Source organism: Bactrocera neohumeralis, chromosome 6 (assembly GCF_024586455.1).
Source record: "Bactrocera neohumeralis isolate Rockhampton chromosome 6, APGP_CSIRO_Bneo_wtdbg2-racon-allhic-juicebox.fasta_v2, whole genome shotgun sequence".
Classification (NCBI taxonomy): domain Eukaryota; kingdom Metazoa; phylum Arthropoda; class Insecta; order Diptera; family Tephritidae; genus Bactrocera; species Bactrocera neohumeralis.
The window spans coordinates 9,529,559-9,551,736 of record NC_065923.1 but is presented as its reverse complement, the minus strand read 5'-3'; the positions used below and the strand labels follow the sequence as shown (position 1 = coordinate 9,551,736).

At 37.6% G+C, this 22,178-nt stretch overlaps 2 protein-coding genes and 1 long non-coding RNA gene across 15 annotated transcripts in view; 1 reads left to right on the top strand and 2 right to left on the bottom strand.

Moving 5' to 3' along the window:
• LOC126762978 (uncharacterized) overlaps nt 1-11,768 on the bottom strand; it is a 176,584-nt gene extending 164,816 nt beyond the window's left edge. For 2 of the 3 annotated variants that reach the window (XM_050480088.1, XM_050480089.1), the window contains exon 1: nt 11,012-11,768. The gene's annotated coding sequence lies outside the window, so the exon portion shown is untranslated. Of the gene's footprint in view, nt 1-10,990 lie in introns of all 3 variants that reach the window. The other variant, XM_050480090.1, reaches the window with a different exon arrangement.
• Nucleotides 7,913-10,568, top strand: LOC126762986 (uncharacterized). The gene is made up of 3 exons (XR_007667540.1): nt 7,913-7,988; nt 8,161-8,412; nt 8,482-10,568. It is a non-coding gene; the product is annotated as an uncharacterized LOC126762986 (long non-coding RNA).
• A 3,054-nt stretch (nt 11,769-14,822) lies between the features above and the next one.
• The window catches only part of LOC126763366 (band 3 anion transport protein), a 48,881-nt gene continuing 41,525 nt past the window's right edge, over nt 14,823-22,178 (bottom strand). For 9 of the 11 annotated variants that reach the window (XM_050480799.1, XM_050480801.1, XM_050480802.1 and 6 more), the window contains 7 exons: nt 19,596-19,799; nt 18,285-18,476; nt 17,848-18,219; nt 16,476-17,788; nt 16,208-16,402; nt 15,908-16,136; nt 14,823-15,821 (listed from right to left, as the gene is read on the bottom strand). In XM_050480799.1, the coding sequence (XP_050336756.1) occupies nt 15,753-15,821; nt 15,908-16,136; nt 16,208-16,402; nt 16,476-17,788; nt 17,848-18,219; nt 18,285-18,476; nt 19,596-19,799 (2,574 nt within the window). In that variant the 3' untranslated portion in view covers nt 14,823-15,752. The remainder of the gene's footprint in view (nt 15,822-15,907; nt 16,137-16,207; nt 16,403-16,475; nt 17,789-17,847; nt 18,220-18,284; nt 18,477-19,595; nt 19,800-22,178) is intronic. The other 2 variants (XM_050480809.1, XM_050480810.1) reach the window with 1 other exon arrangement.

Sequence of the window (22,178 nt, the reverse complement as noted above, 5' to 3'; positions counted from 1 at the left end):
CACCAAAAAAAGGGATAAAGTGATTATAGATATTTCTTCCTTCATTACAAATTCGATCAATTTTTAAGAGCTTTGAACGTTGAACGAATCAATTGTTAGTTCCAGTTCCTTTCTATGAAGACATCATAATTTATGAATGTAGTAAAGTGTTGACAACCCTGAAGAAAAAACAAATCGACAACTGAAGGTTTAGGCTTAGTAAAAATGGAGCGTTACACGATTGAAGAACGTGTCTTCATTATTGAACAATGGTTTAAAAATAATGAAAGGTTGACAGCTGCAGTTCGAAAACTTCGTAAGAAAAATGGACGGAATAGTGTTTTTACTTCGTCAACTGCAAAGAGATTAATTGAAAAAATCCGGGAGAGGATCCGTAGGTGACGGAAAACACACTGGTTGTCCAAAAACAAACCGTGAGAGTGTCGGTGACAAGCCAGGAACCTCAATTCGCCACCGTGAACAATAATTCAAGAAGCTCTCTAGGACAATACTCACTAAACAACTGTGTCCTCATGCTTACAAAATTCAATTAACGCAACAGCTGAATCTTAGTGACCATGTGCAGCGAAAAGATTATTGGATTATTAAGCATCAATAAACGAATGCAGGTTTTTCAAGAAAAATTATCGTCTGCGATGAAGCACATTTTCACCTTAATGGGTTTGGTAATCGCCGAAATTGCCGCTTTTGAGGTTTCGAGAACCCATATTTGACACAACGTGTCACTGGTTGGTGCGGATTTTGGGCTGGAGGCATAATTGAACAAAACTTTCTTGAAAATGAGGGTGGTCAAGCAGTGACTGTTACTGCTGGTCAATATAGCGACAAGAGAAGAAAGTCCTTTTTATCGAAATTTTTTGCTATTGATGGAGTTAATATGTGGTTTCAACACTTCGGTGTCACATGTCACCGTGAAAGACAGACGGGCATTAGATTTATTTTTGTGGGGTACTTTCAAACCACTGGTCTATGGTAACAAGCCCAGAACCACATGTGCTTTAAAGGAGGAGAAAATGTCGACAAACGAGCGCGTATGTGTACAGAAAGCCGTGGAGGCCATTTTCCCGATGTGTTCTTCTATAATAACCTTATACTTTGTACTTTATGATTCAATAAAAAAAATGCAATCGAAAGTCCACTAATTTTAGATAAAATCACTCTAGCTTCTAGTTTCTTTTCTCAAATGACATGTTTCTACTTTTGCTCAAAGCTTATTAAATAGAGCATTTTTAACGCCCTAACTAGCCAACTCGGGACAGGAGGAGACTGCGGGCGCTGCAGACTGCAGCTTAAGTATTTTATAACGGTATTAAGCATTCAATTTCGCCTTACTTTCGCTTGAGTGATGTACTGCAAGTAAGCACTTCACCTCGTCTCGTATAAAAGACAACAACAGCAACGTTGGCAACACCGATATCGGCTATAATTTTAGTGTCTGCGAAATTGTGTTGTCGTAAGCTGCTTTTGTTTTTGCCCGGCACCCACTTTTTCACGCCATACTTTGTACATGCTGGCATTATAATATATATGTATATACATATGTACTTATGCTTATATACATAGTTACATGAGTGGAAATATCTGCTGTTTTAAGTGCATGAATTTATGATCACTGAAGAATCGTAAATCTTCCACCGGTGAAGGGTTTTATGAATTTACGATGCCAACCATAATACCCACATGGCCATCCATAGTTTCCCTCATCTCAACTCGTAAAAGTCAGTCTCACGAAAATAAAGGTGAAAGCCGAATAAATAGATAAACAGACGGTGCAGCACAGCGGTTGTGTCCTCATCTGCGTACGACCTTGCAGTATGACTGCATTGAGGGTTGGAAGCTGCGCAAAACCCAATTTGAGTGGCAACAGCTGGAGCTATATCACTTGTCTGCTCCAATATTTAAATATTAAATGTTATTATATATGGGTAGTCGAAAAAGTCTTTTCGTATTTTGTCAATAGATATCGTTGCAGTCTCCAGTGCTGTCAATCACATTGTATCATTCAATATAGAGTTGGAAAGGTAAGATTTCAAGCTTTATTTAACAAAAAAAAACAATTAAATTGGAAAAGTTGAAAATAGTTACAGCTGTTCAAAAATGAGTGAAAATAATGAAGAAATTCGCTATATATTGAAATTTTTGTATAAAAAAGGGAAGAATGATACGCAAGCCAGCCACGAAATTTGTGAAGTTTACGGAGACGATGCTGTATTAGGTTGTGTAGCACAACAACGATTCGCTCGCTTCCGTTCTGGAAATTTCGAACGATGCACCTCGCTGTGGTCGACCTGCCGATGAAAAAGTCGATGGAATTACGGAAAAGATTGGCCAGAACCGACACATAAGCAACCATGACATCGCTAAGGAACTTAACATTTATCATAAAAAGGTTTTGAACCATTTAGAAAAGGCTGGCTACAAAAAGAAGCTCGATCTTTGAGTACCACATGAATTGCCTATGAAAAATGTAATGGACCAAATTGACATTTGCGATTCTTTGCTGAAACAAAATGAAATCGAACCATTTCTGAAGCGGATGGTAACAGGAGACGAAAACTGACTAAATACGACAATAATCTGCGAAAAAGATCATGGTCCAAGCATGGTAAAACTCAACAAATGATCGCAAAGCCAGGATTGGCACCTCGAAAGGTTATGTTGAGTGTTTGGTGGGGTTGGAAAGGAATTATCCACTGTGAGCTGCTCCAGGCTAGTTGAACGAGTGACTCTACATTTTACTGTCAACAAGTGATGAGACTGAAGCAAGCAATCGAAAAAAACGCTCAGAGCTAATCATCATAAAGGGCTTCGTCTTCCATCAGGACATTGCTAGGCCACATACATCTTTGATGACTCGGTAAAAACTGGCACCATCGAACTACCATTTGTTTCGGTCAATGCAGAACTCACTTAATGGTGTAAAGCTTGCTTCAAGAGAAGCCTGTGAAAATTACTTTTCGTAGTTTTTCGCCGAGAAACCAGAAAAGTCGTATACTGATGGAATAATGTCTCTAGCGGAAAAATAGAAAAAAGTGGTCCAACAAAATGGTACATATTTGGTTCATTAAAGTGCGTTATAAATAAAAAAAAATTTGTTGAACATTGAATAGAAATACGAAAAGACTTTTTCGACTACCTGCATAATTTCCTAAAATTACTTTCGCACGGACTCGAGTAGTAACTCTAATATAATTATTAAACTTTACTAAAGTATCAGGCACCGATCGAGCCTTATCCACTATTAGAAGGCCTTCGTGACGAGTCACTTAAATCTAGCAAATCAGCAGCGCAATGTTGTTGCCCACCACACAGAAAAAACGATTACATTACAAATTGTGCTGAGGAGCATTTCCCAGCTACTTTGCATATGACTCAGAGTAATATATAAGTTTAAGTACATTACAGCTTGTTTACAAGTGAACATAAATGTATTTGATGATTTATCTATCGGAGCTCTCGAAACTGCGTGCAACTATGTAATTCAATACAATAACACTATACCCATATAATACACACATATGTAGATATGTATGTACATGTGTCTGCGCTGTTTGTGTGAGGAAGCCAATGTCTTGTGCTTTGCCCGAAATGTGTGCTTATATGTTTCCAACATTGTGAAACTATCGCGCAACACACGAGCAACATTTGCATGCACCTGTGTGCTATTCACCGCACCGAAAGAGAATTCTATTACTACTTTTGCTATTTCCGAGCATACATTTAGGCGCACAAAGCTTGTTATATTACAAAATGTGCAGATTCGTGTGGCATTTGTATAATTTCCATAATGCCCGAAACGTGAGAGCTCTTGCCAGCTCGGCACGTCCTCCACCCCCGCCCGGTTGCTCGCCCACTCCACCTGGCGACGGCCAGTTGGCGAAATTGTTTATCCAAAACAGCTGATGGCACATACGAACCTATAGGCACACACACATAGCTATCAAGGTACGGAAGTACTTTTTGCTCACCCACACATACATGCGCCGGTGCTTGTGTGTGTGTTGGTGTGCGGCGCCGTGCGGCATTGGCAAAAGTGTGCCAAGAAATTGGCAGTTAGTTCGAAATGCAAATCTTAAAATTTATGGGCTATAATGACAGTCGCTGGAGTAGAGAGCAAGGCTTGTATAAAAATATTGCAAACCCAAAAAATGTAAATTCCATTTGGCAAAACATGCCCAATTGTGTGTGTTTTTGTATGCGAGTGTGTGTGTGTGTGTGTCAGGCGAAATTCATTCACGTGTGCTCCGGAGTTCAATCGATATTGAGTAAATAATTGCGAGCCAAAACAGTTTCGTTGGCATTCACCCACACACATTCACACACATAGACACATGTGAGCTCTGCAAGTTATCAGCGCAAAGTTAAATTTGAATTTTGTGGAGGCCCGAGCACACGGAAGTTTATTTTATTTTAAATTGCTGTCGAACTTCGATTTTGTCTTGGCGCAACTCTTTAAGAAATTGTGCCTGGAAATTGTTATAATAAACAAGGTATTCGTGAAAAAGTGCCATTAGAACGGAGAACTAAATGAACCTGCCCTTATTGATATTAGGTTCTTTCTCCCAAATTTTTATACTCTCGTATTGCTACAGAATATAATAATTAAATAAACTTAAAACTTATTAAGGTTATCTGGATAAAGAGACAATTTGAAAACAGTGAGACCGTGAGACCGTCAGTCAGTGTCTTAACTCAGCTTCAAATTAAGATATAAGTACAGAGAATCTTAGTAGTGAAAGGAATCTTTTGGCAGAAATTTTCAGATAATGAACACAGCCCTTCTCCTAAAAGGTTTAAGGTACAATACATATCCCGCAAAACACACGAGACCAAACTTGCTAGTTATGGAGAAAATTACTAAAAATGCGATAAGTCGCTAAATAAAAATTAGGGCAAATCCATCATGGTCAAAATTTATAGCTAAGATGGCACTTAGGGGTTTGAAAAATCGGACCAACACTGTTCATGCCTATCGGTGCAAATAAGAGGACCTCAGTGCACATGGCTGACTTTTTATCGAAAATAGGGTTCAATCAGTGAAGTATCTTAATCTTAGTCAGAGAGAATGCCGTCGTATTGCCAAAAAAGGGTAACATCGGTTTGGTTTTATCTTTTGCACTCATATGCCTATTATTCGATTTTCTAACCCTCGTTTAGTTTAATATCGTATATATCGATTCATATGTAAAATATCGCAAGCTTATGTGAACTTATAATTATAGTTTAATGCCGAAAATGTGTAAAATTGATCTACGAACTATCTCATCTCATCTCACATATAATGATTTTCGGTATTTTAGCAGACTTTTTCTATCTTTATAAAAGCGATTATACTTGACATATATCAAACATTTCTGCAGTTAGTCCATTCTTCCTCTATCCTTTATATGTACCATTGATAGTTTGCATCCATTTTGACTTTCCACCAGAGTTTGAACTGTTAATATAGGTTGTGTGACATTTTGATTGACATTGGCCTTAACTTCATATCCCCCACATATACAATTTATTAAATTTAGCCGTTTTGGCCGAGTTTATGACACTCATTCATGCTCATGTCAGTTAACTAGATATTTTAATATAAATAGATATTTATTTTATTTTTTTAGATATTTTATTCAAATATTCACACGAAGCAAAATGTAGTGATAGAACTAAGTGAGTATATAACCTATAAGGTAAGTTAATAAGATACCAGATATAATGGTAACACATTTATAATTTCGTAGAAAATCGAATATTGAATTCTTTCCCAAGATTTTTTATTATAAAACCGGAAACTACTTTCCCGGCTTTGATCCTAACAAATTTTGGGCGAATAAAAAGTTTGGTTATACACGAACTTAGCCCTCCTTTCTTGTTATTAATAGTGTAATAATCCAATAATGTTCATCGTCCTGTACTTGGAAATACTTTTCATTTAATCCAAAAGCTATTAGATGTTTCGAACGTCATAATGGCAGAAAAGTATACAATTTAAGGAATCCTAACTTAAGTCTAACATTTAAATAGCGCAAAAGTGCAAGAAGCTCATCGACTTTAAAATTTTTGTTTGTAAGAAAAAATTTATGTAAATATTTTTTAATCTTTAGTGTCAAATACAGTTGTCTATGTTTTTCTTATGAATTTTTTGTTTGCTTACAAATACACTTCCAGTTTGTAGCCTTTTGTAACTAATATTTGGATTTGTTTCTAAAATAAAATAATACAAATAAATTCAAAGATTTTGACAACCAAAAAAATTTACCAATTTCGTCATAAAACAAAGTTTTCGTTACTTTTTATTCTATGAATGTTGAATATTGTGTCAGAGAAATAATCTTATATGTACATAGATTATTACAAAAAAGTAACCGGAAGTACTAAATAAAACGAAAATTATTTAATTATTCATCAATATTTATTTTGTTGGCTTAATCCCCACCAGATGTAATACACAATACTTTACATAAGCTCTCCATGGAATTTTGTGTAATCTCTTCGATCGACAGTAAATGGGCTCCACGGAGCTGAAATCTCAGTTTGGGGAACAAGAAAAACTAACATGGTGGATTATCAGCGCCTAAAATCCATGAATTGTTCATTCACAATTCCGGCCATTTTCGACGGATGTTCTCACACAAACGCTTCAATAGAAATTCTTAATGACCGTCTGCCCCTCCCAAACAATGCACCAAACTATGAATAATGAAAAAAATAATGAGCATCACTTTGATTTTTGAGTGACTTTGGCGTGGGTTTTTGATTTCGACTCCATATCCTTCAATTTTTTAATATTTTCGTCAGCTGAAGAGGTCGAAGCTCGTCCAGTATGAGGCATGTCTTTAACGATATCTGAACTGTCTTTTAAGACTTTGTATCACTCCAAGTGTTCTTCAACATCCGCAATGATTTCGCACACGAATTTGGTTAGAAAAACAAAATGTGATTTCAATTCTTTGTTCGATATTTTTATCCATTGTAAAAGCCGAAATACAGTACTGAGGTGTACTGACTTAAGCAGCTGCTGTAAACAAATTAGTAGACAGGTTGCGCTCATATTTGGCATAGTATTAAGAACAGTCCCACAAACTTATACTATGTTGGAACCGACATTGAAAACATCTTGAAAAAACATTTGTGGGTTGTGGAATCTAAGTCGTTCGGGCCGATAATGTGTGTTTTCGATGAGTTTTCACTTACAAGTCACAAATTTATTTTATTTGTATTTTTGCTTTTCCATTTTTCAATATCAATAGGGGAATTCTCTTGCTCTTGCAAGATTGCACGATGACACAAAATGCAAAAATCCTATACCGAAATGTGCAAGGCCAAGTAAGTACCCATTGCAGAATCTAGTGATATATGAACGGCTGATTCAGTCAATTTATTGAGAATGTTTATTTTGAATTAGCGCACCTTCTGCATACATTCTTAACAAAAAAGTATAACAAATCTTTATAATTTAAGTAGAAATTATAAAATCTGTTTAAAACTTAACTTCCTCAACAATTTAAAGACGAAATATGTCTTTATGTAAAATGACAGCTAAAACAGGGTTGCAATTATATTTTTACGTGTCACTGCACGAAAATAAACATGGGTTTTGCTCTGATATATTTTACAGCCATTGCAAATAATTTTCTGCGTGTGTTTGTTGTTGTGCCGTTGCACCAAGAGGAAAATTCTGCAATTCGTGCACCGTGCAAGGGTTTTGCAAGAGCAAGAGAATTCCCCTAATATGACAATATCAAGTGGCAGCTGTATTTGTATATGGACTGTAAGCAAATATCAAGTGACAATTTAGAGCCGGCAAAATATGTCTTCCAATAAAATCGAGTACACTAGAGCAGGCATCGATTATAATAATATAATTTTCGTTTGACAGATTACACAGACGAAAACAAATGTTTTAGGGCGAAAATCAGTTTTTCCCACTAGAACATGTTTACATTGTCGGTCCGAACATAGTATTAGGAAAATACCTTTGTTTGGTTTTTTGTCACAATGTAAGTAAACATATATAAATGATATATATTTCAAAGCGTATAACTTTTTACAGTAAAGTCAGTAATCTTTCATAAAATCTATTAAATTGAAATCCAATTGTTTCTTTCGAATTGTCCAAAATCCCTACTCAACAATTGTTAAATGTTCTAATGTTAACCATACTATTGACAGTTTTTAAGGTATTTTAGCTTGGAGACCTACGCTACGCTATATTGTATTGCAATCTACTCAAAAAGCGAACTTGCGAAGCACCAGTGTTTTAGTAAGGAAAGTTAATGAATGAGACGAGCAAACAAAAAGGCGTGCCAATGGAATAGTTTCAACTACTCATTTTATTCGAACTCATATCGCCACTTGCCAATCAATGAACTACAAAAGCCCAAACTCATTGTCCGGATTGCGACGGCGGCGCAGAATCGGGTCGTGAGTATTTTTTACGCTTGCCAGTGTTGGCAGTACATTGACATTGCTTTTAATTGATGTGTCTGTCAGTTCAATACAGCCAACAACAAAAACGATTCAAACAAAAAATTGTTATGAACGGCCCGAGTGCATTGAGTCGTAGCCGTGTGGAAATGAAAGCGATGAAACGGAGCGCAACAGGATAGCGCAACAATGACAACTACTGGCCGACTGGCGGCCGGCCGTCTACAACCGGATGTTTACATAATACTCGTACAAGTGGAGATCGCCATCAAGGAAATCAGCAAACGATATATACGAATGGGGGTGCTGTTTGTGAATACGGTGGGTGCGTCCAATCACTCAAGCGCCGACGATGCCGTCACTCAGTCAACCGTGGGCTCTTCCTTGAGCTGGTTTCGTCGCAAAAGGACTCACGGCGAAACACAACACTGCATTGCAGTAATCGATAGGCTGCGTCCCACGACCATTCAAAGTATTTATGTGTATGCAAGCGTGTAAGTAAATATGTATTTCATCCTTAATTTACTCTACTTGTATATACATATGTATATTGTATACCAGATACATTTACGTTTCAATTGTGTTGTTGGTATTGTGTACGCTGAACGCTGAACGCTTTTCCTCAATCGCTTTCTCATTTTTCTTTGCTATCATACTTTTTGTGCACATACCGTTATTATGTCTCAGTTGTCGCTTTTCGCTCCATTGTTATAATTTCGGTTTGTTTTCATACTTGTCATTATTTATTTACATGACAGTTCTTTTGTTGTTAAATTAATTGATTTGGAATTGTGACCCTCTTAATGGCTGATGGACGGCGCGCAATTACGTGATGGGCCGTGCTATTGATCACGGGTGCACGGGGGCCGAATGGATATTGAATTCATAAAATGTTTATGAAGTTTTTTGTGTCGAAAATTAATGTTTTCACACTAAAATTAGGAGCACACAGACACATACAAACCCACATAGTTCTATTTAATAATAGCTTAAGCCTCCCGGGAGTTTTGATTCGAATAGTAATTATAGTTTCAGTTAGCAACGCTTGCTCCTAATTTTAAGGTCTAGGGGCACCCGTTCCGGCTGCTAAATGCCCACCTAATCGGAAACCGTCATTTCATTAAATATTGAATTTCCCATTCAAAAAATAACAAAAGAATAATTTAGAAAACATTCCATCATTAATTCTTTAGTGACTAATCAAAGTCAAAATATATCACAGCTTTTAATCGATCTATCGATTATGTACCTACTGCGAGCCAGGCGACGAACACAGCTTCCCACGAACTAGTCTAACAACGGTGGCATTGTAGGGTCCCGAATGTGTTATCAAAACTGGTTAGTTTGCCTCTCTCTCTCTTAAGAACAATAATATATTGTATTATAACGATGAGATTATCATCCAATTACATACCACTATTAATTTTCTTGACTGACAGAAATAAAAAACATATTTTATTTGGTTTAGAGAAAGAACCTTTTCTTAAAAATTTAAAGTTTACGAACTCTGTGGTTTCATTTACTTATTCAACGGTTTTCGTGGGGCAGAAAAGCCTAAGTCAGCTCAAGGAAGTCCGATAATAGGCAATATTTAAGTATTCTTCATTACCGCCCTAAGGTATAATCCAATTGTTTGAGCAAATAAGCGGTTTTTATATTTTCAAACTGTCAATTTCGGCCGAAACTATTTCTTCATACGATCTTATGAATGTCTCAGATATAACGAGTGATTCAAGTAGAAGTACTATAGCCTTTTCTGGATAGATCTTGGTTGGGTGTGGTTTGTGGGCCAGTGGAATCATCGGTCCAAATTTCTTCAAAAATGATGCCGGTACGACCGTTATCGCGCCGCGATACCCGAACATTTTATGCCTTAGCTTAAGCTCGTGATCTCGGCGACATTTAACATTTTTTTTTTGATGAGCACATACTTTCACATTTTGGGCTGATCGATTGGCTACCAAGATCATGTGATATCACAACGTTCGACTTTTTCCTGTGAGGATGAGTGAAGTCTAAAGTCTTAGCGGGAAATCCCGCTTCGATTCAGGTCTTGGAGCAAAACATCACACGGTTCCTTCGCCAGACTCAACGGATGGACCATCCGAGACGTAGCCGCGGCCAACATTTAAAAAGAGATAATCTTAAAAAACAAAAACACATCCCAAAGAATGTTCTTTCGAATGATAATAAACGTTTCTTATTAAATTTGAAGTTTCTGAGTTTTTTAATTAGGTAACCTCAAAATGGATCACCCTTTTTTAAGTGTGTTGCTGTTTCTAGGGAAAATTTCTTTTAATATATATTTATAATCATGATCTGGTCGAGTTTGATTCTAAAACCCAGGTTTCCCGTATCTGATCAGTATAGGGTCATTACTCTCCACATTTCTCCAAGGTCTCGGCGTTTTATAACATAAAAATACTGCTTTGTGTATGCATTGGGAATAGTAAATTGGAATAGCTGATGATGATTTATTCTAATTGTGGATGCCTTTCGATGGATAATGAATATGAACCTAATGTAGTGTTCCTGAGACACATTGTAATTGTGATAACACACGATAATTACGAACCATAATCATTTGCTTTTGTACCTTCTTAGTAAGGAGCCACGAATGCGAGTCTGCAAGGTCGAAATCCATTCGCAGTGAGCAGCTGGCACCTTTGGTCAGCTATTAAATAATTGCGCTCGATTTTTGTTAGTGGCTGATAAAATTTACACATACACACACACAAACACTCTGGACTTTTCGCCACCGAAAGTCATATATCGTTTAAAATGCTTGACCGATGCCAATACCGATCATACGTCCGACCGACCCACGAACAATTAACGTGAACTTACCGAAAGCGACAGCGAAACGCGACGCACACAAGAACGACAGACGGAAATTCCCGCGTGTAGCACGAGTGCTTGCACCGATACTAGCTAACAAAATGGTAAAATATTTGGACCACGGCAATGGAATGAGGTTGGTAGGCGGTTGGTTCCGTTTCCGCCAATGTTTGCGAAAATTATTGCCAAATACGCACTCATACACTGAGAACCATTTCGTTATCGAAAACTTTCACATACAATTAGTTTAGCTATCACTACACGCCAATCTGCTTGGACGAATCGTATGAAATTCGCACTAGTGGATTTTATAATCGGCAATCCTGTGATATATATCTGTAGGAAATAAGCACGCTGCGTTCACGCGCCACAATTATAGTCGCATCCGTACGCTGAAACGTCGCGATTTGAACTGATTTCTTCATTTCACCTTTCGTGTTATTTTGTATAAAAGTTGTCGATGTTGCGCACGATGTCACGACTGCTTAATAAAAGGACCACGGCAGTAGAAGGACGACAACGAAGTCGGTTCTACGCATACCACAAGCGTGTAGGAGACGAGGTTGTGGTAAATTATTACGCTCGTGGCACTCGTTGAGATGCGTTGCTTTTTATTCTTCGCACAGGAGAGTTTCGGTTTTTGTATCCGCTCAGATTTTCACTCAATTACTGAGCTTTTTGGGACTCGAAGCTTTTTGGCACAAACACATCGCAACTGAGTGCATGAAAAACATCGCAGAAAAGCTTGTGGTAGAGAAATAAATATACGTTCTCTGCCTTCTCTATGATAAACGTTCTCTGCTATAAATATACGTTCTCTGGGCATAGTTTGAAAAGCTTTGCTGTCGATAAGGTAGTTGCGAAGCTCACGAATAGCTACATTTTTACTCTGAATGCTTGAATTGTTTGTTGGCTCTGTTTAAAGCTTCATATTTTTATTCTGCCTCAACCTACTCTCCGAAAATGTACACAAGTTAAGTGTGAAAATATACCAATCGTTCGTTTGTCGGCTCTCTGCACTTATTAGTAAAAACCAAGAGCTTAAATGGACCGAAAATATCATCCTTTAATCGAATAGTGTTTAATGTTGTTTTATTACGAATCAGAAATATATATCTTAAGAACACTTATATACCATATTTACGTACTTATGAATGTTTGCGGCTTAGGAATGCATTTTCAGCGCTTTTTGGGTATCCAATTAATGCAAGATGCCCAAGATGTGATGAAAATGCAATACACAGGGTAGACTTTGGATGAAAATCCTCTTTCCAGATGCGGATTGTTGGTGGTAGAATTATTCCACAATTACGACTAAACAAAAGTAGTACCAGAGGAGTGTGGAGAAAACCAACTGTCACTGCACCACATTTGCCTTTCAGTTGTGTTGCGTATACCGACCCTCTCGTTTATATCATCGGCGTCGTCACAATCGCTTCCAACATCGCTGACCTCGTATTGTAAGTCGCTTGACGATTGCAATCGTCGCATCAGCTTCATGTCCGTTTGGAAATCGTCGCAATGTTTGTTGAAATTACGAAGCAATTCTATGCGTTTTCGTACTAAAGTGAAGAGTTCCCTTTTAAGTGTGGTAATTTCAGATTTTGATCTCGCTTTGTCATTTAACGCAGTCGTTAGAAAGTCGTATTCCTCATGAAACATTTGAATCTGTTTCAGCAATTCAATTTCGTTTCGTATTTGTTCGGTTCCTCTTTTGGCTAGTTCCAGTGATTCCTCAATCGATTCGGATAGTTCCATGAAGTTGTTTAATTTAGCCTCACTCATACGCATCGCACAATCACTCATTTTTGGTTTTTTTATATATTTTTTTAATTTTTAACAATAAAATTTGGATTTTCAAAACATTTTCAAAATCAATGCATGAAATTGTAAATAAAGAGTAAACATTACAAAATAGTTGGGTTGATTGCTGTCGGGAAAATAACATTCGAATTTTAAAATTTGGAAATATTTCAATAATTTTCAGCGTTGCCACTGAGTTCTTCCAACTTTTTTTTTATTTAAAAACTGATTTTCGGAAAAAAACACACACATCATCACATATTGCATTCGTGATTTTTACGATGAGTAAAACTTTTCCACAAAGAGTTCCATTAAATTTTGTGCGGAATCAAATTTCTGTTGCCGAAACGTTCAGAATGCTGGAAAAGCCTTTCGATGATAATTATTTGTCGCGAGCAAGTGTGTTTGATTAGCACAAATTAGTCAAAGAGGGTCGAGAACGGATGACGACAAACCGCGTCCAGAACGGCCAGCAACATCAACTTCATTAACACGTCGATAAATAAAGGAATAGGTGCCTGAGAATCGATGATTAACAGTCAGAGATCTTAATTGGCATCGTTGGAATATCGGAAGGATCAGTGAAAACCATTTTGAAAGATCATTTGGGCCTAAGAAAAGTGAGAGCACAATTGGTTCCAAAATCATTCATTTATTTTCTGAAAAACATCGTCGCGTTAAAGTCTGTAAAACACTGCTTTCGACTACCAAGATGTCATGAAACGTAGTATTACTGGCGATGAGTCTTGGATCTATGCTTACGACCGAGAAACATATAATTAGTCGGCCGAATATCAAAGCAAAGAAGAGCCGAAGCCGAAAAAACCACGTCAAAACAGCTCAAAAATCAAGGTTATGTAAAAAGTTTTCTTTGATTATCGCGCTTTGGTGCATTCCGAATTCCTTCCGACCAGTCAAACTGTCAACAAGGTATATTATTGAGTGTTAAGCGTCATTTGTGGAAACTGTTCGAAAAAAGAGGTCGAAATTATTGATCGACAACACTTGGTTTTTGCACCACGATAATGCTTCGTCGCGTACTGCATTGATTGTTCCTGAGTTTTTGCCAAAATTTCAACCATTATCGTGTCGCAACTTTTCGGCAAACTCAAACGACCGTTCCGAGGAAATCGTTTTGAAAGAATTGAAGATATTAAACGTTTAACGCATTGAAGGCTATTCCGGAAATTGACTTTAACAACTGTTTCGAGGATTAGAAAAAAGTTAGCGCAAGTGTATTGGTGCCAAAGAGAATAGCTTTGAGGCGGATGACATACATATATAGTACTTTGAGGAATAAACTAAAAATTTTAAAATTATGAACAAAGTCTTACTATTTTTTACTCATAGTTGTACTACGTCGTCCTTTAAGTTTTTCATATGCATTTAAACGCAAATTTTGTGTTAATTTAAATCACTCAATATTTTATTCACTAAGTCTAAGGGGATTTTAGTCATAACAATAGGATTATTATTTAGTTGATTTTCAAAATTTGTCTTTTATACTTCTCTAAATATAATAACATTTCATATCTTTGATTGTTAAGTATGCATATTTGCGTCTGAAAATATTTAGCATCTCTAATAAACGGTGTTCCATGTTCGATTTCTTTGTTTCAATTATTGTTCCAAGCTGATAAGTACAGTACATCACAATGACATTAACAGCGATAGACTCGCTGGCTTACAAAGCACTAAGTTCACGCATTTCGCCACGAAATGATTTGTATTTGTTTTCGGTTCTTGTATTCTTTCTTGTTTTTGTATTCTTTTTTTATTTTTTATTTTTATTTATTTTTTCTGTGTAATCTGTAAATCACTAATTATAGATAATGCACACACAGCTATGTTTTCCTAATTAATTAAGTTCAATAAAAATTAATTAAGTAGTCATTAAGTAGGAGACATTCAGTGGTTCCATTAAGTATGAACTATTTTGGTTTCGCTAAGAGTGCATTTCGATAACAATTAGTAATACATCATTAAAATTGGTAATTCAAATTTGTTTGGACCACTTCTTATACACAACTTGGCTGGCGATTTGCGACAATAATTTATTTAATGTTTCTAGACTAATATCTAATAAAATTGCAATACCTTCAACTAATTACCATATATATGTACATATACAGTTATCAGTAATTTTGATTTTGCAAGATAATACTTTAATCGTGGACGCGCCACGCCATTTTTCATCAATCGTTTAGCTTTTTTTTTTAGTTTTAACATATACATACACATATAGCATACAAATTGCTCTTTATACAAATAAAGTAAGTACGTTTTTGTTTTTGTTTCATTTATACAGCGTTAGGGTAGAAAAATACTTTGTTTCTTTCTTAGTTGTGGTTCCTTTAACATTCATCAATGCAACGCTTCAATTCTAGCTTCAAAAATGAAAACGAATTCAACTAGCAAAAGATTCGTAAAATAGAATGTGTAAAAATTAAATGACTTTATGAACAATAAAATATTTTATAAAGCACTTAAGTGTATAAGTTTATGCTTAAGTACAGGCAATTCCTTCAATTACAGTTATGCAGGTTTCTAAGTTAGGGCGGCTCTTCACAAGAAACTAAATAAATTTGAAAGGGTTTATAAAAACACATTATCCTAAAATTTTTCTATTTATAAATCTTTTCAAATCTATTTAATTTTTGCTTCTAATACAGCTCCTCATATGTACACGTGCTTCCTTATGCCGGAATGGTTGCTTCTTCGTAGAAATCGGGTTCGTCCTCATCCTTGGCTTCGCTGCCGTCGAGCTGCGTTAAGTAAGGGACAGCAATTATATGACAAGTTCCATTACAACCAACCAATGATAAAACTAAATAAAATTGCGTTCACTTACCGCTTGCAGTTGTTCTGGCGTGTAGAGCATGGCAAGTCGCTGCCTTATGGGCACCATCAAAATCAAAAAGAAGGGGAAAGCCAATGATATTTTGGACGATTTCACAGCCCAGAGTAAAGTAAGACAGAGCAATTGTATTGTGGTGAACATGTGCATTTTCCAAGTGGGCACGCGCTTCACAAACGGTGTGGGCGGGTAGTGCTTTACAGGCATAAAGTATAAGCCCATTCTGAAAGCATTAAAACAGCGGTATATAGTATAAGCGACCAAGTCGAAATTTGTCGGATAGAGAGAGCTTACCTGTCGAAGAATTGTACGCCACTCATTGAAGCGATACCCATGTATAGGAAAACACCGAATAGCACCGCCATGGGTACCAAACGCAGCAAGGGTGCCATTGTCACGGATAGGCCGATTAAGAGCGCCACGAAGAAGCCAGAGACACGTTGCTCTTTCACATCGATGATGCGTGGCGTCTCACCAGGCGCGTGCGTTCTACAATATATAAAACGTTATACATACAATGAAATATATATGTATATATAATAAATGGTAACCAAATACGCACCTTGACATCACCGTTAGAGCAGAGACGTGTGTTACTGAACGCACGGTAGCTGCACAATGCCATGGCGTGCCGAAGAGGCCGCAACATGTATTCAAAAAACCTAATATCACAATATCCAAATGCAGTCCGGAGCCCTTCTTCAGACCACGCTCCGGCTTATCGACAATCAATTCCGAAATATGCGACTCCATGAAGATGAGAATGTATACCAAAATGGCGGGTATGCCACAGGCAAAGGGTGCCCAAACGGGCATACCTCCCAGGGGCACCAACCAACCGCGCACTTCCGGATCACTGGGTGAAATACCCTCTGGCACGCTAAGCTTGTCTGTGTACACTTGTGGTATGAGATAGTCAATCAATACGAAAATCGCTATGGCGATCGGCACACCAAAGTCACCCAGCGCACGGCGAGCATTTCGTCCCAGGAAATGGGAATTACGGAAGAGTTTCAGATAGTAGGCGATCGTGAAGGTGCCCAAGGTGAGTATCGTGCAGAAAAGCGCTGTGTTTGGCATATTCGTATGGGATACGATGTTCGACACTAAACCAATGCTGGATGTAGTGTTCGAGACCGAAACATCGGCCGTTACATTACCCAAACTATCCATCGTTGTATTATCAAAACTCTGTAGTTGCGGTGCTAGTGTTGCTGGTGGAAAATTATAGTCGGCCAACAGCGGGTTCTTCTTATACACCGAAACTAATTTCATCAATGTCTCATAGATGTAGATCAATGTGATCAATGCGGAGAAAATTTCCTGTGTGAAACGGGTAAACAGTCGCACATAAACGCTGCACTCGAACGCAGACAGCGTGGTAGCGATGACGGCCAACCAAACACCGATGTAGGCGCGTATGGTGAGGAAGGGCAAATTGTTCTCGCGACAAAAGTTTATCAACGCTTCGTCAAAGAGCAGCAAAGGGCCAGTAGTACCGATAATACCAAGCGGTTGTCCAGAAATCGTGTGGAAAATTATGCCACAGAGTGCTGTGCTCAACAAGGTCTCTGAAATGCCAATCAGATTGCCAGTCTTTTCGGAGGCCAAACCACCGAAGGTGATTGCGGTCGAGAGGCAAGCAAAGTACATGAAGATCGTGGCGGCCAGTGTTTGCGAGTTCAGACCATCGGTGATGTCGCTCTTGTACATGGGCAGACGGCGCTTAAGGTCATTGCGCAGACCACCCCACCATTTGTGCGTTTTTTCTAACGGATTAATTTTCTTCTTTCCATCACCACTTTCCAATTCCGGTTTCTTCTCAACAATTACTTTAGCTTCTTCTTTTATCTTCTCCTTCATTTCATTCTTAACCTAAATATTATATTTGTTAAAATCTGTAGACGTTAGAATACTCTAAGCCCATAGCTTACCTCGAGCGCCTTTCGCTTGCGCGAGCGAATCCAGTCCTTCTTCGCTTTCAATTCCTCAAATGGCAAGAGATCTTGACGCTCCCAATTACCCGGAGGCAGCACAATGGAATCATCCAAGAACTCATTGATAGCCGAAAGCAGATCCTTACGATCATCTGCCTTGTATGCTATAGCATGGAATGGTTCGTTCGCCATTAGCGTAGCAATGGATCGACCCACTTCATGATAGTCCAAGTCGAGGGTCGGCGGGCCCATGAGTATGAACATAAAACGTACCGGCACGGCTACCTCTGTTAAGGTAGGCATAAGCACACCCTCTGCTAGACGCACAAATGCGATGGTTGGTTGTTGCAGAAAGTCCACTGCACCCACCTGCACAGCAAGAAGTTGAGTTTAGCAAAGCCAAGTGTTTAAATTTTAGTTATAATGGTGCTTACCAACACCGTTGTTGCTTCAGCACCCACAGGTATGCGCTTAAGAATGCTGTCGTTTTGCAGCTTCTGCAGATTCTCCTGCGACGAAGAATACAAGTCGTCTCTCATGTCAATCTTCAACTCATTGCTGCGTTTGCTGCCACCAATTTCAGTTGCCGGCATTATTCTGGGCCGCTTGTCTTCCCCAGAGAGGTTCTAAAGCAAGGATTATACAAAGGTTCGTCAAAAACTTTATACGGAAGTTCCTAATATACAAGAACTATGCAGAATTTTGAAGAACTTCGGGAGGCATGAAATTTTATTAATTATCATTTAGTGGGTGTTTTGGATTAGTAGGCCTACTAAAGCATGCGTTTAATTTTTGAAAGAAAAACAAAAATCGTACGAAAGTATAAAACTCATGCATACCAAAATAGATATATGAGAATAATATAATAGTATATATGTATTTACAAAGAGGAACGAGTTCTTAAAATAGTTGAATGCTAAGAAGAGCTAATGCGGATAAATACGGATAAATACGGATATATAGTATATGGTAGTCTCAGGCAATTACTACAATTAATTTAAGTAACACAAGTAACCAAAAAAGAAAGCATTTTATAATTCTTAGTCGTCGCTATGGTATATATCTTAAGTTTCCGGGGGTCGCAGTGTTTGGTTTATCCAAGAAAAGCCGGGGTATATTCATAGGAAAGGTAAGGAAGACAATCCTAGGCTGGGTTAAGTATGATCCAACGTACTCCTTTGGGTTTGATTTACAAGAATTTGTTAAACACTGTATTTTCTGAAGACAGATTTACGTCGCTTTGAGGGCATGAAAAAACATCAATGTTTCCATAAAAGTTAACTATTGTATTGATCCTACAAAATTCATTAAATTTTTTTGGACAAAAACATAAAAAAATATTCTGCGTCTGTAAATTGATTGCTCTAAATCGTCCCAAAGTGACTAAAAAAGTTTTTCGTCGTATTGCTGGATCACCGCTGACGATCCACAGCCCTCCGAATCATGTCAACTTGCAGCAAAGACATCCACCTCTCTTCGTATTCTAGAATTACTTTCCTAAACCATTTTTAAGGCGAGATTGTTTAACAACAGACAACTACTAAACGCAAAAGCCGGAAAGAAAAAGAATTGCACATGCTTTAACAAAATAATTTCCATTGCATTCACTTATGAACAAAACTTAGACAACTAGAGGAGTTAGAAGGAACAAAACTGGAAAAGAAATCTGACAAACCAAACGAAAAACGTTTTATATATTTCAATATGGAGATTAATTAATTAAACTTTAATTTATTTGTAATTACTCCCAAGTAAGACATGGTGGAGTGCCGTCTGTTGGTACCGTTGCTCGGTTCGCTGTAAGGTGAAATGGATGTGGGCGGTGCACTGAGGGTCTCGCATACGGACCGTCGCTTTTTGGCATTCTCAACGTTGCTAAGATGTTGTTGTAATGCCAATTGTTGTTGCTGATGAAGGTGCTGCTGAATTTCGCCGCCCATCCAAAGCAACTACAACCCAAATGTGTGTTGTTGGTATTTGGCGGGTGCGGGATTTAGGATTTTTGATAAATGGTGTACAGGTGTGTGTCGGTCAAATATATTTGCAAGCGATTATTTTCAATAGAAGTTCAATAAAATTTACATTTTTTTTTATTTTAGCCAATTTTCAATTTAATTTCGCATAATTTTGGATTTCGCGGGTTCAAAAAAAAAAAAAAGACGAGAAGATGAGCGCGTTTAAAACAAGCAAAAGAGAGAGAAAAATAATTTTATTTTCATAAGTATTTATATACATACGTGCTGGAGCACTTTATGCGTTTGTCAAACGCATTTGAAACTTAGCAAAGTTGTCAGAAGCATAGCACAAAGAATCAACGAAAGCTTGACGCCAAAAAGTTTAATATCAGCTCGAGGCTTCCATATTAAATTTTTGTTTGTGTTTTTTAAATTTCTGTACTTTTATTGAATCAACAACGACATTTTCCGGAACATTAAGCACGAATAACATTTGAAGTTTGCTTTGTGACTATATTCCTAGACAAAGCGGCTGCCTTCTGCAAGAGGGACGTAACTCAACAACTTTGAATTGCTTTGTGTGCTCCAAAGGTCAAGGCAAATTCTTAACTAGCTAATGATATATCGAAAAGTAACGTAAAAAAGCGAAAGCAATCACTTGAGCACTACTTTCTGGCGTAGTTTCGTTATGAGTTACGACGCTTTTGCCATCAACTACAGTAGCCGTTCGATTATGTGAACATGCGCCCTTAGGAGCTGTGGAAATGAGAGCGCGTGATATGATAACCTGCATCGCTGAAGACATGATTTTGTTATTAAACGAAATTTTTTTTTTCATTTTCTGAACATTCCATTGCCAGCAAGTTTAATTGGGGTAACTAAGCTGAGCGAGTGTACGAAATAGTATAATGACTTTACAAATAATTTGCATTATATATGAGTATAAGCGCATATATTACTGTGAGCAAAAAATAGTAAGACTTTATTCATAATTTTAAAATTCTTAATTTGTTCTTCAAAATCTTTGTCGTCGCTCTAAAAGTAATCCCCCTACACTGGTGCCAATGCCTTTTCTAGCTCTCGAAATAGTTGTTAAAGACAGGAATAGCCTTCAATGCGCGTCACGCTTAATGAGTTCAATTGACTCAAAACGGTTTCCTCGGAGAGGTCGTTTAAGTTTGCTGAATAGCCAGAAATCCCACGAATCCTGATCAGGGGAATACGGTGGTTACGACACGATATTGGTTGTAAATTTGGCGAAAAGCCCACGAACAATCAATGCAGTAAGCGACGGTGCATTATGATGGTGCAAAAACCAAGAATTGTCGGCCCATAATTCCGGCCTCCTTTTATAAATACGTATGACGTAAACACTCAAATAGTATTCCTTGTTGACAATTTGGCCGGTCAGAAGGAATTCAGAGTGCACCACACCTCGGCATTCGAAAAAAACTGAAACATAACCTTCATTTTTGATCTGCTCTGATGTGTTTTTTCTTCGGCTTCGGCTCACCTTTGTCACGATATTCGGCCGATTGTTCCTATGTTTCCTGGTTTCCAAGACTCATCGTGAGTAATAATACGATTCATGATATCCTGGTGGTTGGAAAGCATTGTTTCATAGACGTTAAGGGGACAATGTTTTTCGAAAAAGTTTATTGATTTTGGAATCAATTGTTCTTTCACTTTTCTTAAGATATTCGGTCGATGGATCATCTATTACCAGTTCGTAAACATAAACAAGGCTCACACATTCTGGTATTCGGAGAGCTTGGTTTCACAGACCTTAATGCGATGTTTTTTATCGAAAAAATTGAGTGATTTTGGATCCAATGGTGCTTTTCTTTTTCTTAGACCTTAATCATCCCTCAAAATGATTTTCAGTGATTCTTTCGATATTCCAACGATGGCAGTAAGATCTCTGGCTGCTAGTTTTCAGGCACCAATTTCTTTATTTTAATGACATGCTGATTATCAGATGATGTTGATTGCCGTCCAGGACGTGGTTTGTCGTCATCCTTTCTCGACTCTCTTTGAATAAATTGTACCAATCCGAAACACTTGCTCGCGACAAACAATTATCACCAACATTTTGACGATTTCGGCAATGAAAGGAACCCCTTTCTAATTTTACTCATCGCAAAAATCGTCGAATACACTTTATGTACGTCAGAAAGTCAAGCGTACATATACCAAACACGAAGAATTATTTTGATGTGATATTTGACACAGATGCTACTAACCTAAAAAAACTTTCGACGAATGGTTTTTCGCGCGAAATTTAAATTAAAAAGTCTTGCTATTTTTTGCCCACAATAGCATTGGAGGCTATTTTGCTCTGAATTGGATGACATAATTGGACGGCTACTGTAG